This window comes from Ranitomeya variabilis, chromosome 2 (assembly GCF_051348905.1).
Source record: "Ranitomeya variabilis isolate aRanVar5 chromosome 2, aRanVar5.hap1, whole genome shotgun sequence".
Classification (NCBI taxonomy): Eukaryota; Metazoa; Chordata; class Amphibia; order Anura; family Dendrobatidae; genus Ranitomeya; species Ranitomeya variabilis.
The window spans coordinates 1,014,848,453-1,014,864,723 of NC_135233.1; the positions used below are offsets into that span (position 1 = coordinate 1,014,848,453).

Consider the following 16,271-nt stretch of genomic DNA (forward strand, 5'->3'; position numbering starts at 1 on the left):
CAAGCAGTAGAAGATTACACAGGACTGGCAAATAAGGAGCCAAATATAATGGCATGGTATATGTAGAGTAACTAAAAGAATAGCAGTGCATACATACTCTACCACAAGTGGTGACACCGGTGCCCAGTGAGGTGTTAACGGTTCTAAGAAAAATTAAAAGAAAACAATATTAGACATAAATGCATAACATTCTAAAAAGGTACATGTTACAAAGATGCAAAAGAGCTCCAACACATTAAATAATTGGTATCATAAAAAAGCTGAGATATCATAGTCCCTATTAAGTCCCTTGGGTTCCAAGGTCTGCAGCGTGAAAATCCAAAAAGCCTCCCTCCTTTTAACCCTGCTGTTCTGTTAGGTCAAAAATGACCGTTTTTGAAATTCTATAATGTTATAAAAATTCAGCGTGTGATTCTGAGACTTGAGGCTCCATGACTTTTCGTCATTAGGGGGGTACTCTCTGTGGGATTTTTTTTTTTTTTAAATTTTTGTTTACTTTATTTGTATGTACAAGTGTATGTGAAATCTAAACAGAACAGCACGGTTAAGTATCTTGATGCGGTTCTGGCCCCGCCTGGGGGGATCAATTTGCTCCAGAACCTGAAATCTAAGTTGGGAAATATTATGATTTTTTTCGACAAAATGGTGAGGAAGGGGGAGATGGGTCTTCTTACAACGAATGGTTGATTTGTGTTGGGACACCCTGTCCCGAACTGTTTGTGTCGTCTCTCCCACATAGGCCAGACCACACGGGCATTTGATAAGGTATATTACAAATGAAGACTCACATGTGTAAAAGCCACGGATGGGTATGGCCCTACCTGTGTGGGGATGAAACACTGAGGGACCCTTCTGCACATGACTACATTGAAGACAATTGAGGCAGGGGAAGGTACTGCACTTTTGGGTTTGTAGGAAAGACTGCCTGGGAACGATTGTGTCCGAGCCCACATCTGCTCTAACCAATCTGTCCTTAAGATTTTTAGCACGCCTAAAACAAGATAGGAAGGGTACTTTAAATTCTGGAATTTGTGGATAACTTTTTGAGAGTATATTCCAATGCCTCCTAATGGTAGATTGTACCAGGCGAGAGAATGGATGAAAGGTCGTGACAAAAGGGATTCTCTTACATCCGTCAGAGGATTTTCTAGATGTCATGTCTTGTTTGGCCTTTGTAAGGATCCCCTGTGGATAACCCCTAACTAAAAACTTATGCTCCATTTCAATCAATCTCACTCTCTTGGTATCTTCATTGGAAACAATCCTGTTGACCCTAAGAAATTGTGACTTAGGGATGGAGTTTTTTATGGATGGAGGATGACAGCTGCTAAGGTGTAGCAGACCATTCCTGTCAGTGGGTTTGGTGAATAAATCAATGCCGAGGGAGCCCCCTCTGTCTCGAAAAATCAAAGTGTCCAAAAAGCTGATCTTATTTGTATCGTGCTGAATGGAAAATCTAAGTTCAGGCCAGATGTGATTGATATGGTCATCAAACAGTAGGAGTGACTCAAGAGGTCCATCCCATATGCAAAAGATATCATCTATATATCTCCGCCAGATTTTACAGTGAGTTATGAATAAGGGATGGCTGTAGACAAAATCATTTTCGAAGGCTGCCATATACGCGATAGCGTATGGAGGCGCTACGTGCGAGCCCATTGCTGTGCCCTGCTGCTGAACATAAAAGGTATCTTGGAACATGAAATAGTTCTCTGTGAGTACTAGATTCAGGAGATCGGCACAGAGGTGCCGGATTTTCATGTCCACCCTAGCTTCACTCAAAAGTCTGTCAGTGGCTGCTAAGCCTTTTTCATGAACTATGGCCGTGTATAGGCTATTAACATCCCAGGTTATAAGGAAGCATGTGGAGGGTAGGGGGCCCAGGGCTCTGATTATTTTAATAAAATCATTGGTATCCAGCAGAAAAGAACGGGTGGTTTTAACCAATGGAGTGAGAATTTTTTCCAGCACAATAGCTAATGGTGACAGGATGGAGTCTGTTAGTGAAACAATTGGACGTCCCGGTGGTTTAACCAGTCTCTTGTGTATTTTGGGCAAAATATAAAAAATAGGTGTGATCGGGTCTGTTTTGATGAGAAAATCCCTTATTTTGTTGTCAATAGTGCCCGCCTGGAAGTGATATTCCACAACCGGTTTGATTTTTTGGACTAACTGATTAAGTGGATTGTGGGTTACTTTTTTGTAAACTGATGTATCATAAAGTTGCCTAAAGACCTCCTCAAAATAATCAGATCTGTCCATAATCACTGTGGCCCCGCCCTTATCCGCTGGTTTTATTATAAGTGAGTTATCCAATGTAAGTCGCTCCAAGGATAGCTTCTCTGACTGTGAGAGATTGGGTTGGAAATGAAACTTCCCCCGCTCCACATCCCGAGTAAATGTATGGATGTCTCTTTCCACCAGAGACACAAAGGTCTCCACTGGTGGGTTTCCCCGTGGAGGCATGAAAGAACTGGAGGTACGTAGTCCCAGCTTGCGGAGTTCAAGAAGGGGGGCATCCCCCTGAGATGGTAAAGTCAATGTGGGTGGTTTATCCGAGAAGTGGACCCGTAGCCGGAAGTTCCGAAAAAACCTCTGTAGGTCCATGTTTAGTTCAAAGGAATTAAACTTGTACATGGGGCTGAAGGATAAGCCCTTTTGAAGTAATGACAACTGATGTGTGTCCAGATTTTTGGAAGATATGTTAATTACCAGTGGGAGGTCCTTACCTGGGATCGGGTCGACATCTGATTTCTGGACTCCCCTGCGGCATTGCCCCCCCCCGCCTCGTCTTCCTCTTTGGCGACCGTGGCTGTTCCCTAAAAAAGAAAGGGAGGTAGAAGCATTGGAGGTGCCAGGCCTGCTGTCGGTGGAGCCAGAAGAGCTGAGGGAGCTGTGTCGTCTGGTGGAACGCCGAGTATCCCGCCACTGGTAGACGCGGTTTTGTAGGTAATCCTCCGCATCCCTCAGGAACTTTGATCTTTTCCAATTCCACCCTGTGTGTGCGTAATAGCTCTTGGTTTTTCTTTTTGAGTTCTTGATACTCCTCCTGGGGCATTGTGCTGGTCAGTTGGTTTTCGATGGCACATATTTGAGCGTTCACGGTGTCCAAATTCTTTTGCAAATAAGAGAGGGTTAATGTCATCAAATCTGCAGAGCACTTATTCAAAATATGTTCAAATTTTTTACAATAGTCCTTGTCGTCCCGGAAAAATGTGGGTTGTAGAGAAACCCGCAGTCCCCTCGGAATTCTTTGAACCCGAAGGTATTCAGCCAATGTAATAATGTGGAGCTCCAAATTAATAGCTCTTCTAGACTCACGTTCCAGGTCTCGGTTCTTCAGTTCCTGGGTGGGGATTTGAAGAAAGTCGCTTGGTGCGGTTACTTTTGAAAGAATTTCCGCCACTTCTGTTGCGTTAAAGGAGAACGTCTCGCTAGACATTGTCCAGGGTGCACGTGTAAGGAGGAATCAGATACAGAAATTATACACGGCACTCGAGGCTCCTGGGTAGTGCTCAAGTAAGGTTTCCAACCCGTCAATGAATGAATAATAAACTTGGCACTTGGCACTATCTCCTACACTATGGCAGCAGCAGGTCTGGACAGCATTCATTTTATTTGGTCGGGTCTATATACACTATCACTTGTATAAACTATGACTTTGCTATATGGTTTTGATTGGGACAGGCTGATAGACTCATGATCTCACTCTCTCCTTTTAGGTGCTCAATGTGCACTTCCGTTCCCAATGCCACGGCCCAGCACCCATCATTACCTGCTACTTAGTATCCTTTGTTGGACATTAGGGCTCAATTATGTATATATTTTTTCTTATACAGAAGTTATGTTATACCTTGTATTCTCTCCTTATCCACACTCACAGCTTTCATTTTAGCTTGAGAAATTCCACGACTCACGCAGCACATCTGGATTCGTTCCAACCGCCACGGTTGTCACCCCCTGTTTTTTGTCTTTTATGTGCTACATTTATATATTTTTTCAGAACCAGCATCTATCGGATTCTTATTCGTTTCACTTGTGTGCATATACTGGTCCTCTTTATGTGATCCATATTGTGTAACATATGGTTTCTCTGTAAATTATGTATTTCAGTTTCATATATGATGTTTCTGATGAAGGTCTTGTGACCGAAAACGTTTATAAATCATCAATTACTGAACTGGTTGCACCAATAAACGAAAAGTTGTTTTTCATCTTGCAAAAAGAACTCTTGAGTGCCAAGTTTATTATTCATTCATTGACGGGTTGGAAACCTTACTTGAGCACCACCCAGGAGCCTCGAGTGCCGTGTATAATTTCTGTATCTGGTTACTAAGTCAGTGCAGGAGGAATCGCTGATATGACCGGTTACTAAGTCAGTGCAGGAGGAATCGCTGATATGACCGGTTACTAAGTCAGTGCAGGAGGAATTGCTGATATGACCGGTTACTAAGTCAGTGCAGGAGGAATCGCTGATATGACCGGTTACTAACTCAGTGCAGGGGGAATCGCTGATATGACCGGTTACTAAGTCAGTGCAAGAGGAATCGCTGATATGACCGGTTACTATGTAAGTGCAGAGGGAATTGCTGATATGACCGGTTACTAAGTCAGTGCGGGAGGAATCGCTGATATGACCGGTTACTAAGGCTACTTTCACACTAGCGTTGTTTGCTGTACTTCGCAATGCGTCGTTTAGGAGAAAAAACGCATCCTGCAAAGTTGTCCGCAAGATGCGTTTTTTCCCCATAGATTTACATCAGCGACGCATTGCGACGTATGGCCACACGTCACAACCATCGCGCGATGGTTGCGTTGTGTTTTGGCAGACCGTCGGCACATAAAAACGTTACATGTAACGTTTTTTTGCGCATCGTGTCCGCCATTTTTGACCGCGCATGCACAGCCGAAACTCCACCCCCTCCTCCCCGGACCTTACAATAGGGCAGCGGAAGCATCGTAAGACTGCTTCTGCTGCCCACGTCGGGCATCACTTTCACAACGCGCGTCGGCACGTCAGGCCGACGCATAGCGACGGCCCCGTGCCGACGCTAGTGTGAAAGAAGCCTTAGTCAGTGCAGGAGGAATCGCTGATATGACCGGTTACTAAGTCAGTGCAGGGGGAATCGCTGATATGACCGTTACTAAGTCAGTGCAGGAGGAATCTCTAATATGACCGGTTACTAAGTCAGTGCAGGAGGAATCGCTGATATGACCGGTTACTAAGTCAGTGCAGGAGGAATCGCTGATATGACCGGTTACTAAGTCAGTGCAGGAGGAATCGCTGATATGACCGGTTACTAACTCAGTGCAGGGGGAATCGCTGATATGACCGGTTACTAAGTCAGTGCAGGGGGAATCTCTGATATGACCGGTTACTAAGTCAGTGCAGGAGGAATCGCTGATATGACCGGTTACTAAGTCAGTGCAGGAGGAATCGCTGATATGACCGGTTACTAACTCAGTGCAGGGGGAATCGCTGATATGACTGGTTACTAAGTCAGTGCAAGAGGAATCGCTGATATGACCGGTTACTATGTAAGTGCAGAGGGAATTGCTGATATGACCGGTTACTAAGTCAGTGCAAGAGGAATCGTTGATATGACCGGTTACTAAGTCAGTGCAGGAGGAATCGCTGATATGACCGGTTACTAAGTCAGTGCAGGAGGAATCGCTGATATGACCGGTTACTAAGGCTACTTTCACACTAGCGTTGTTTGCTGTACTTCGCAATGCGTCGTTTAGGAGAAAAAACGCATCCTGCAAAGTTGTCCGCAAGATGCGTTTTTTCCCCATAGATTTACATCAGCGACGCATTGCGACGTATGGCCACACGTCGCAACCATCGCGCGATGGTTGCGTTGTGTTTTGGCAGACCGTCGGCACATAAAAACGTTACATGTAACGTTTTTTTGCGCATCGTGTCCGCCATTTTTGACCGCGCATGCACAGCCGAAACTCCACCCCCTCCTCCCCGGACCTTACAATAGGGCAGCGGAAGCATCGTAAGACTGCTTCTGCTGCCCACGTCGGGCATCACTTTCACAACGCGCGTCGGCAAGTCAGGCCGACGCATAGCGACGGCCCCGTGCCGACGCTAGTGTGAAAGAAGCCTTAGTCAGTGCAGGAGGAATCGCTGATATGACCGGTTACTAAGTCAGTGCAGGAGGAATCTCTGATATGACCGGTTACTAAGTCAGTTCAGGAGGAATCGCTGATATGACCGGTTACTAAGTCAGTACAGAAGGAATCGCTGATATGACCGGTTACTAAGTCAGTGCAGGGGGAATCGCTGATATGACCGGTCACTAAGTCAGTGCAGGAGGAATCGCTGATATGACCGGTTACTAAATCATTGCAGGAGGAATCGCTGATATGACCGGTTACTAAGTGAGTACAGAAGGAATCGCTGATATGACCGGTTACTAAGTCAGTGCAGGAGGAATCACTGATATGACTGGTTACTAAGTCAGTGCAGGGGGAATCGCTGATATGACCGGTCACTAAGTCAGTGCAGGAGGAATCGCTGATATGACCGGTTACTAAGTCAGTGCAGGAGGAATCACTGATATGACCGGTTACTAAGTCAGTGCAGGAGGAATCGCTGATATGACCGGTCACTAAGTCAGTGCAGGAGGAATCGCTGATATGACCGGTTACTAAGTCAGTGCAGGAGGAATCTCTGATATGACCGGTTACTAAGTCAGTGCAGGAGGAATCGCTGATATGACCGGTTACTAAGTCAGTGCAGGGGGAATCGCTGATATGACCGGTCACTAAGTCAGTGCAGGAGGAATCGCTGATATGACCGGTTACTAAGTCAGTGCAGGGGGAATCGCTGATATGACCGGTCACTAAGTCAGTGCAGGAGGAATCGCTGATATGACCGGTTACTAAGTCAGTGCAGGAGGAATCTCTGATATGACCGGTTACTAAGTCAGTGCAGGAGGAATCGCTGATATGACCGGTTACTAAGTCAGTGCAGGAGGAATCACTGATATGACTGGTTACTAGGTCAGTGCAGGGGGAATCGCTGATATGACCGGTTACTAGGTCAGTGCAGGAGAAATCGCTGATATGACCGGTTACTAAGTCAGTGCAGGAGGAATCGCTGATATGACCGGTTACTAGGTCAGTGCAGGAGGAATCGCTGATATGACCGGTTACTAGGTCAGTGCAGGAGGAATCGCTGATATGACCGGTTACTAGGTCAGTGCAGGAGGAATCGCTGATATGACCCGTTACTCAGTCACTGCAGGGGGAATCGCTGATATGACCGGTTACTAGGTCAGTGCAGGAGGAATCGCTGATATGACCGGTTACTAAGTCAGTGCAGAACATTTTGCTGGAATATATCAGCTGATGACGTTCATATCAAGGTCAGACAGTGTACTTACTATCCATTGTGATTCTGTTATCATACATCCAAATATAATAATAGATCTATTATTTATCAGTACCTTATGTTCATTTTGTTGCGGTGTAAGTGACTGTTCCCTGTGCTGGTATACACAGTAGTAAGACTTGTGGAGTCGGGTTACTGATGATCACACCTAGATACCATATTCTAAAACAAAACGTGATGAGACTCAGTGGAAGAAGAAGACATGGTATGTAGACACCACACAGCGTATAGAGAGAACCTTCTAGATGTCGCCCCTGGATCCGTATGGTCTTCTGATTGACATATAGTGAGGACGATGATATCTGCTTTTAGAGCCAGAGTCCCATCTGTATCTTTCTAGTGGTGAGATAAGAGACTACACAATTACTGTGAAGGGTTAAAAATCTAGTTACATCAGTCCTTATTTCTCTATCTTTATTATTTCCATTCTCTATTTTTTTTTCTTTCAAAGTAATGTAAAGTATGATAGAAGTATAAATAATACTCAGCAGTAGATATTTGTTTGGCTTTGGGCTTAATTCACGTGACAAATTATGGCTCTGAGTTATATGTGGTGTAGGAGCTCCCTGGTGTACCCCTTCTATATGCCTGCAATTTCGTACAAAGACAGACATTTATTTATTTATTTTTTAATATTTCAGACAAATCCAACATGAAAAATTTGTGTATGTTCTACCAGTCTGTGTGTATAGAGGTATAAATTAGTATTGCTTCCAGGGGGTGATGACTGTGAGCTTATGGCATCCTATGGAGCGTGTACCACCATATGGCCTCCGTGCACTAGTGGTCAGACGCCGCGCATTTGGCTCTGTCATTTCCATAAATTTATTATACAGTAGATGTGATTGTGAGGTGCCATCAGCTACCACAGCATAGGAGTTCTGCTTCATGCATGGTTTCCCCAAAAGGTCATTGTTCTTGGCAGCGAATCGTCCTGTTGTCCAGTTAGAATCTGTGCTACTGAGAACAATGGCCACCTAGGTGCAGTGAGCGATCATCCTTCAGATGTAGGCAGGCTACTAAATGATGGCCAATCAGCAAATAAGTAGTTAATCAGTGCTCATTAAGTATCGCTGTTCAGATGCTGTTCACAGACGTTAAAGGGGTAGTCCACTATTCAGAGAGCCACTTCTGAATCCCTGATTTTCCCCCAAGTAAAATATTAGCACCTTTAGTCCCCTCCGATACGGTTGCAGCATTGTCAGCACTGGCACTCCCAGGGATTGTGTGACATTATGTCACCCGATCCCTGCACCCAAGCAGCATTGGCTTCACTCTCCCCTCCTATGGCTGTGAGAAATGTGGCTGCCGTCTTGCTTCCTCCGCATGTCGTGACTTGTCTGCAGAACATTATTATGTCACATGAGCCCCGGGAGAGCCAGTGCTGACACCGATGAAATGGCGCCAGCAGCAGAGGTCAGTATAGGTATTGGTTTTTTTAATATGGGGGAAGCACAGTGATTTAGAAGGGGTTGCCCAAGTAGTAGTTGACCTGTCATTTCATAGTGACAGTAAAGTATCCAAATCATTATGGAATCAATGAAATGGTCACGGTCTAGTAGGACTAAAAAGAAATAATGTATAATCAACTTACCCATAGAATAAATGTTATATATTATACCATGGTAAAAAAGTGGTGGAATAGTTTTTTTTTTTCCATTCACTCATTTCCCAAAAATGTTATGTTTTATTGCCAAAGAAGGTGACAATAAAAACTTCAACTCATACTGCACACTGTAATAAGCCCTCACATACAGTGGGGCAAAAAAGTATTTAGTCAGTCAGCAATAGTGCAAGTTCCACAATTAAAAAGATGAGAGGCGTCTGTAATTTACATCATAGGTAGACCTCAACTATGGGAGACAAACTGAGAAAAAAAAATCCAGAAAATCACATTGTCTGTTTTTTTATCATTTTATTTGCATATTATGGTGGAAAATAAGTATTTGGTCAGAAACAAAATTTCATCTCAATACTTTGTAAAATATCCTTTGTTGGCAATGACAGAGGTCAAACGTTTTCTGTAAGTCTTCACAAGGTTGCCACACACTGTTGTTGGTATGTTGGCCCATTCCTCCATGCAGATCTCCTCTAGAGCAGTGATGTTTTGGGCCTGTTGCTGGGCAACATGGACTTTCAACTCCCTCCAAAGGTTTTCTATAGGGTTGAGATCTGGAGACTGGCTAGGCCACTCCAGGACCTTGAAATGCTTCTTACGAAGCCACTTCTTCGTTGCCCTGGCGGTGTGCTTTGGATCATTGTCATGTTGAAAGACCCAGCCACGTTTCATCTTCAATGCCCTTGCTGACGGAAGGAGGTTTGCACTCAAAATCTCACGATACATGGCCCCATTCATTCTTTCATGTACCCGGATCAGTCGTCCTGGCCCCTTTGCAGAGAAACAGCCCCAAAGCATGATGTTTCCACCACCATGCTTTACAGTAGGTATGGTGTTTGATGGATGCAACTCAGTATTCTTTTTCCTCCAAACACGACAAGTTGTGTTTCTACCAAACAGTTCCAGTTTGGTTTCATCAGACCATAGGACATTCTCCCAAAACTCCTCTGGATCATCCAAATGCTCTCTAGCAAACTTCAGACGGGCCCGGACATGTACTGGCTTAAGCAGTGGGACACGTCTGGCACTGCAGGATCTGAGTCCATGGTGGCGTAGTGTGTTACTTATGGTAGGCCTTGTTACATTGGTCCCAGCTCTCTGCAGTTCATTCACTAGGTCCCCCCGCGTGGTTCTGGGATTTTTGCTCACCGTTCTTGTGATCATTCTGACCCCACGGGGTGGGATTTTGCGTGGAGCCCCAGATGGAGGGAGATTATCAGTGGTCTTGTATGTCTTCCATTTTCTAATTATTGCTCCCACTGTTGATTTCTTCACTCCAAGCTGGTTGGCTATTGCAGATTCAGTCTTCCCAGCCTGGTGCAGGGCTACAATTTTGTTTCTGGTGTCCTTTGACAGCTCTTTGGTCTTCACCATAGTGGAGTTTGGAGTCAGACTGTTTGAGGGTGTGCACAGGTGTCTTTTTATACTGATAACAAGTTTAAACAGGTGCCATTACTACAGGTAATGAGTGGAGGAAAGAGGAGACTCTTAAAGAAGAAGTTACAGGTCTGTGAGAGCCAGAAATCTTGATTGTTTGTTTCTGACCAAATACTTATTTTCCACCATAATATGCAAATAAAATGATAAAAAAAACAGACAATGTGATTTTCTGGATATTTTTTTCTCAGTTTGTCTCCCATAGTTGAGGTCTACCTATGATGTAAATTACAGACGCCTCTCATCTTTTTAAGTGGTGGAACTTGCACTATTGCTGACTGACTAAATACTTTTTTGCCCCACTGTACCTATGTCGATGATTAAATACAAAAGCTATGACTCTTGGTTGCAAAACAATAAACTTAAAGTGGTTATCTTCTGCGTGTATATTGATGACCTATCCATGAGACAGGCCATCAACATTTGATCGGTTTGGGTGTAACACCCAGCAACCTCACCGATCACAAGGTTCCAGGTGTTGTCGGTGGTTGGGTGCAATCAATTGTGGCGCTGCACAGTGCTGATAGCTGCATAGTGGCCCCTTGTGATGAGAGTATTAGACGCTTTAGACAGTCGCTCTGCATCTGGCTGCAGAAGGTCTCTACTTTTGGCATTGCAGATGCCTTCTTAATCCTTCTGACTTTTAGATCCAGTGGCAACCTCCCTCCGGCTCCAATCGACACACCTGGACCTGGGTGTTTATAGACTCTCAGTCTGCTTCAAGGAGTCACTCGTGATTTTCCCTTGTGAAGGCTTGGAGCTATAGCAGTTGGCTTACTTCATCGCTGGTGCTGTTGGAGGACATTTGGTCTTACCTCTCTGAGTCTGCTCAAACTATGTTACTTCCGCCTTGTTTGTCTCCCTTCTTCTCCTTAGTGTACAGTGGGGATTGACCAGTGCTCACCCCCCTTCCCTATTCAGGGCCTAGCTCTAGGGATATACAGGGCTAAGGTTCCTACTTGGCGATTAGTGTGGAACTAATATAGGGACGCAGGGTGCTATTAGATCTGCCTAGAGGTCTCCATTACCCCTTTCCCTAGTGTTTGGGCTTCCTTCCCATCTTCCCCTTGTGTTGCAATTAGTCTTCCCACACTGTGCGTGACACCACTGCTGGGTACTGCACATCTGGCACTATCACTTAAATGGGGCCAGATGTGCAATTATCGGCAGGGCCAGTATGTAGTTGGCCTGTGCTGCTCCACAATTGATAATATCAAGGTGTTGCACCCCCACCAAGTGATATTGCTGACCTATTCTAACAATGCAGTAGACAGCACTTTTAAAAATGCTCAGTCCTTAAAGGGAAGTTGTCTTATAAGGATCACCTTTTCTTATAACTTCATGCCCTGTATAAAATTCATACAAAAAGTGTGTGATTAATATTACCATTAGCATTGTCAAAGAGCCGTGTGCCTTCACAGATTGACTTTGTCAGCAGTGATTGGACCTCATGGACAGCTCCATATGGTAAAACTCAGTTGTCAATTTATTCCTATGTTTCTAGAAGTAATTAAATAGGGTCACAAATTTTGATAAAATTAAAACAGTTATTTACTAAAACTAACAATCCAGGAAACCTAAGATAGCATGGTGGTTAAAGGGTTAACAGTGTCCATATCAGCCCCGTAGAGATTTAGTTTTTTAATCAAAACCAACATTCTTCTCCTAAAATGTACTAGAAAAATCCCCTCCAAACCTGCAGCTCTGTGTTTTTAACAGACTTTTAGCAGAAATGAAGCTCTCTTTACACTGCTCGCACCCTGACCTCCAGCTCCTACTCCCTACTTCTTCTTTACCAGACTCCTTAAAGATAATGAACAAGGAGAGTCAATAGTCTTTACTGACATAATGCTGCCACCTGGTGGTCGTAAAATGTGCTGTACTTAATTATTACTTATTCTTTACACTACATTTTAGTGCAGTAATGAAATCGAAAGGTCAGTCAGCAAAAAATAACAGTACAAACTGAGAACATTCGCTCAGTGCAGGGCTTGGTAAACCAGTTCAGTGCACTTTCACATCTACATTTTCACAGACAGGTATTCAGGCAGAGGTTACCCACAATGGCTAGCTGAGTGCCTAAGCACTGTTCTTGGCAATACTCCCTCCATTTTACTACCTCCCGAGTCTGCCAGTCTACCATTGGATTGTACAGTGTAAGCCAAGGTAGTTCAAGTACCACAGGACAGGGCTAGCACACATAAGTCAATAAACTCTGAATGCATGGCCTCTACCTGGAGATGTAACACAAACGACCTTAGTAAAATACCCCTGGCTCAAGGGTGCAGAGTCAATGGCAATTATTGGTATAGCTCTAGACCATTTCTAAGGTTTAAGGTCTTGATCCAGGACAAACCTAGCATTGATCAAATTAAGCCCTGCTCCACTGTCCAGGAATAGAGAAATAACCACATTATTTTCGCCAAGATGGGAAAAAAAATTACAACCTACCCACAGAGGAAATAATTACACTCGGTTGCTAACCTCTAGGTCCATTAGTTTTAAAGCAGTTGTTTATGGTGTGATGTAAATGCACAAGCACCCACAAAGTTATCTTTTCCACTACAGAAGAAACACACTCTCCCATTATGCCAGACTGCAGATGGACCAACAGAACGATTCGTCCCACCCAACTGCGAGGTTGACTCAGACCTCGGTTCCCTTGACCCCGGACCCTTTGCAAATTGCAGTGTCTCGTTATATCTCTGTTGAAGACAGCAGTCAACCCGAATAGCCAAAGACATGGCTGCCTCAAGGGAAACCAGAGTCTCATACAGGGCAAAAGCATCCTTTACCCTTATAGATAGCCCTTAACTGAACTGGATACAGAGTGCGGGGTCCTTCCATTTTGTATCAGTGGACCATTTCCAAAACCCGGAGCAATAACGAAGACACGGCTAGGGAGACATGGTCGGCGTCATCGTATATGTGATCTAATGCCTAAAAAAGCGACTGAAAGTCTGCTCGGAGAGAAAATGCCCAGGCTTGAGGGTCACCATGAAAGAGAGAAATTACGATTCCCAATGAATCGTACAATGACTACTGTAAAAACAAAACAAAAAATCTGTGGAATATTTGCATTTTTTCACCATTTCACCCCACTTGGAATTTTTTCCCATTTTGTATTACATTGTATGATAAAATTACTGGTGTCATTCAAAACTACAACTCATCACACAAAAAACACAACTCCTATATGGCTTTGTCAGTAGAAAGTTATGGCTCTTGCAAGAAGGGAAGGGAAATATGCTAACATAAACAGAAAAATTTGTAAAGTGTTAATTATGTCATTTTTTCATCCAGATAAGTCAATTTAAATGATCTCATGAAAACTAAATAAATTGAATGAATTGAATTTGAAAATAAATGTCTGAATAATCCAAGATGTAGTAATGAATCATAGATTGAATTCTTGCTCTATTTACAGTCTTTCCTTGGAAATATCTACTATCCTCTGTCATCTCTTGCATCCAGTCAGCGTTCAGTAAAGATGCCGGGATATGTTCCAAATCCCCATCAATATCCATCTGCGCCTCTACTAGCATTGTCCCAAAATGGCAGCCTTCTTCAGAGTTTTAGGTTTCGTCCACGTAAAGATCTTATTGACTGGAGACGGTTCAGTGCCATCGATGTGGACAGAGTGGCCTATGAATTAGACATACCTACTCTGCAAGAGACTGTCAGCACAGTGACCTTCTGCAACCTGGATAACGAGAAATGTCCATACTGTCAGCAGCCGGTGGACCCCGTGCTACTAAAAGTCCTTAAGCTGGCGCAGATGACGATTGAGTACCTTCTTCAGTGCCAAGAGTTTATCTGCAACAATGTGGCACAGCTAGAAGATCAAGTGCAAAAAGCTATTGATGAACATCAGAAAACTAAGGATGACATGGTCAAGCAGGGTGAGGAATTAAGGAAGGTGAAGGAGGAGAACAAGATTAGGAAGAAACTGTTTGAAGCTCAACAAACCATGTTCAAGGCGGAGGCTAACAATTATCATAAGGTGAGGATAACAGATTGTAGGAAATGTTTAATTATTGGGAATTTAAAGGGACTCTTTTACCACATTTACATCTAAACTATTAATATGGGTATGCAGGTTAAAAACTGCTGAAAAAAGTCCTACCTGTATGCCTCGTATCAAATGCCTTGTTGTGGATAAATCATCTTTTATCACTTTATGTAAATGAGCTCTTCCAAGCTATGGGGAGGATGTTTCCTGGACGATAACTCTGCCCCCAGAGCTTATTTTACATGAACGGGGAGTTACCAGTGAGTGAGACAAGTAACTAATGCAGAACAGGAGAAAAGAACTTTGTCTTCTTACAAGCACATTTTTTGCAGCTCTAGAGCTTTGCTGTATTGTAACAATATTGTAACCCTATTTGCCTGTGAGATGGAAGCTGAAGCTGAGGGGAACCTGCAGATGTATCAGGTATAATCACACACAGCTCTGCAGTGAGATCAGGAGAGCAGAGAGCACCCATTACACATCACACTGGTGACACTGGTAACCATCACATATCACACTGGTAACTGCCCTTCATGTAAAATAGGCTCTGGAGGCAGGGTTACCTTCCAGGCAGCCTCCTAAACCATAGCTTGGAAGAGATCACTTATATAAAGTGATAAAAGATGATTTCTCAACAACAAGGCATCTGATATGAGACGTATAGGCATCACTCTCCTCAGCAGTCTCTAACCTGTATGCCCATAATAATAGTTTAGTTAGGTGAAATGTGGTGACAGGTTCCTTTTAAGATGACCTTTCAACAAATTTTTAATGTTGGACTACACACTTGATGGTATAGTGGCTGCAGAGTAGAATGCATTTTATTTGCCTCTCAGTTGTGGAGCTATTAGATAATAAGTTAACTTTTGTTAAGTCCAAGTGGGTCTTATCAGATAGTTTTTACTGGGCACATGTACAACTCTGATGCTGACCAATCATAAGTAGGCAGCAACACAGCAGAAAAATAACAAGCCCAAATTATAGTTTAGAGCAAGTTTTTAAGCATGTGAGATAATCACAGACAGCTCTGATCTAACCTTTTGCATAAGTCAGTGTTTGGGGGAGGGAGAGTGATGCTGAGTTAAGCTGTGTCACATTACAAACCCTTCTATCAGCTTCCCTCATAGCAAGGTCACCTCTGCTGTACTACCCTCCCATACACTGCTTGTACTAAACTGTGTCATTAATCACACTTATATCTGTAGTACTCAACTTGTAATCACTCTGCAATAAGATCAGGGCAGTCATATCTCACAGTCCTGGACAGGTTTCTTACTCCTGTGTGAGATGTAATGACAGCCCTGATATCACTGCAGAGCCATTTTAAGTTGTGAACAACAAACATAAATGTGATTCTGACACTTAGAGCTCTCAGTTCCTGACAGACAGTGTGGAGGAGGGGCAGTACAACAGAGCTGACAGTGCTATGAGGGGAAGAGATCTGATAAAATGGTTTGAATGTGACACTGCTGTTCTGCCCCTCCCCCACACTGTCTTTTGCAGGAGGTTAGACCAGGGGATCAGAGCTGTATCATTACATCTCAGACACTGAGAAATTTGCACTAATCCATTGTGGAGCTTGTTCTTTCTTCTGAGTGTTTCTGCCTGACTATGATTGGTCACCGTTATACAGGAGAAACAAGAACACACCCCTAGTGAAAAAATATCTGATAATACTCACTCTAACAACTTTGATTGCTAATATCTCCACAACAGAGTGGCAAAATAAAAAAAAATATTTAAATCCACTCTGCAGACACTATTACATCACGTGTCCAGTTCAATAAGAAATTTGGTGA

General features: G+C 43.6%; 1 protein-coding gene across 3 annotated transcripts in view; it reads left to right on the top strand.

Moving 5' to 3' along the window:
• The window catches only part of DZIP1L (DAZ interacting zinc finger protein 1 like), a 125,909-nt gene that overhangs the window by 77,702 nt on the left and 31,936 nt on the right, over positions 1-16,271 (top strand). For all 3 annotated transcript variants that reach the window (XM_077291296.1, XM_077291294.1, XM_077291295.1), the window contains exon 2: positions 13,888-14,463. In XM_077291296.1, coding sequence (XP_077147411.1) covers positions 13,951-14,463 — 513 coding nt within the window. In that variant the 5' untranslated portion in view covers positions 13,888-13,950. The remainder of the gene's footprint in view (positions 1-13,887; positions 14,464-16,271) is intronic.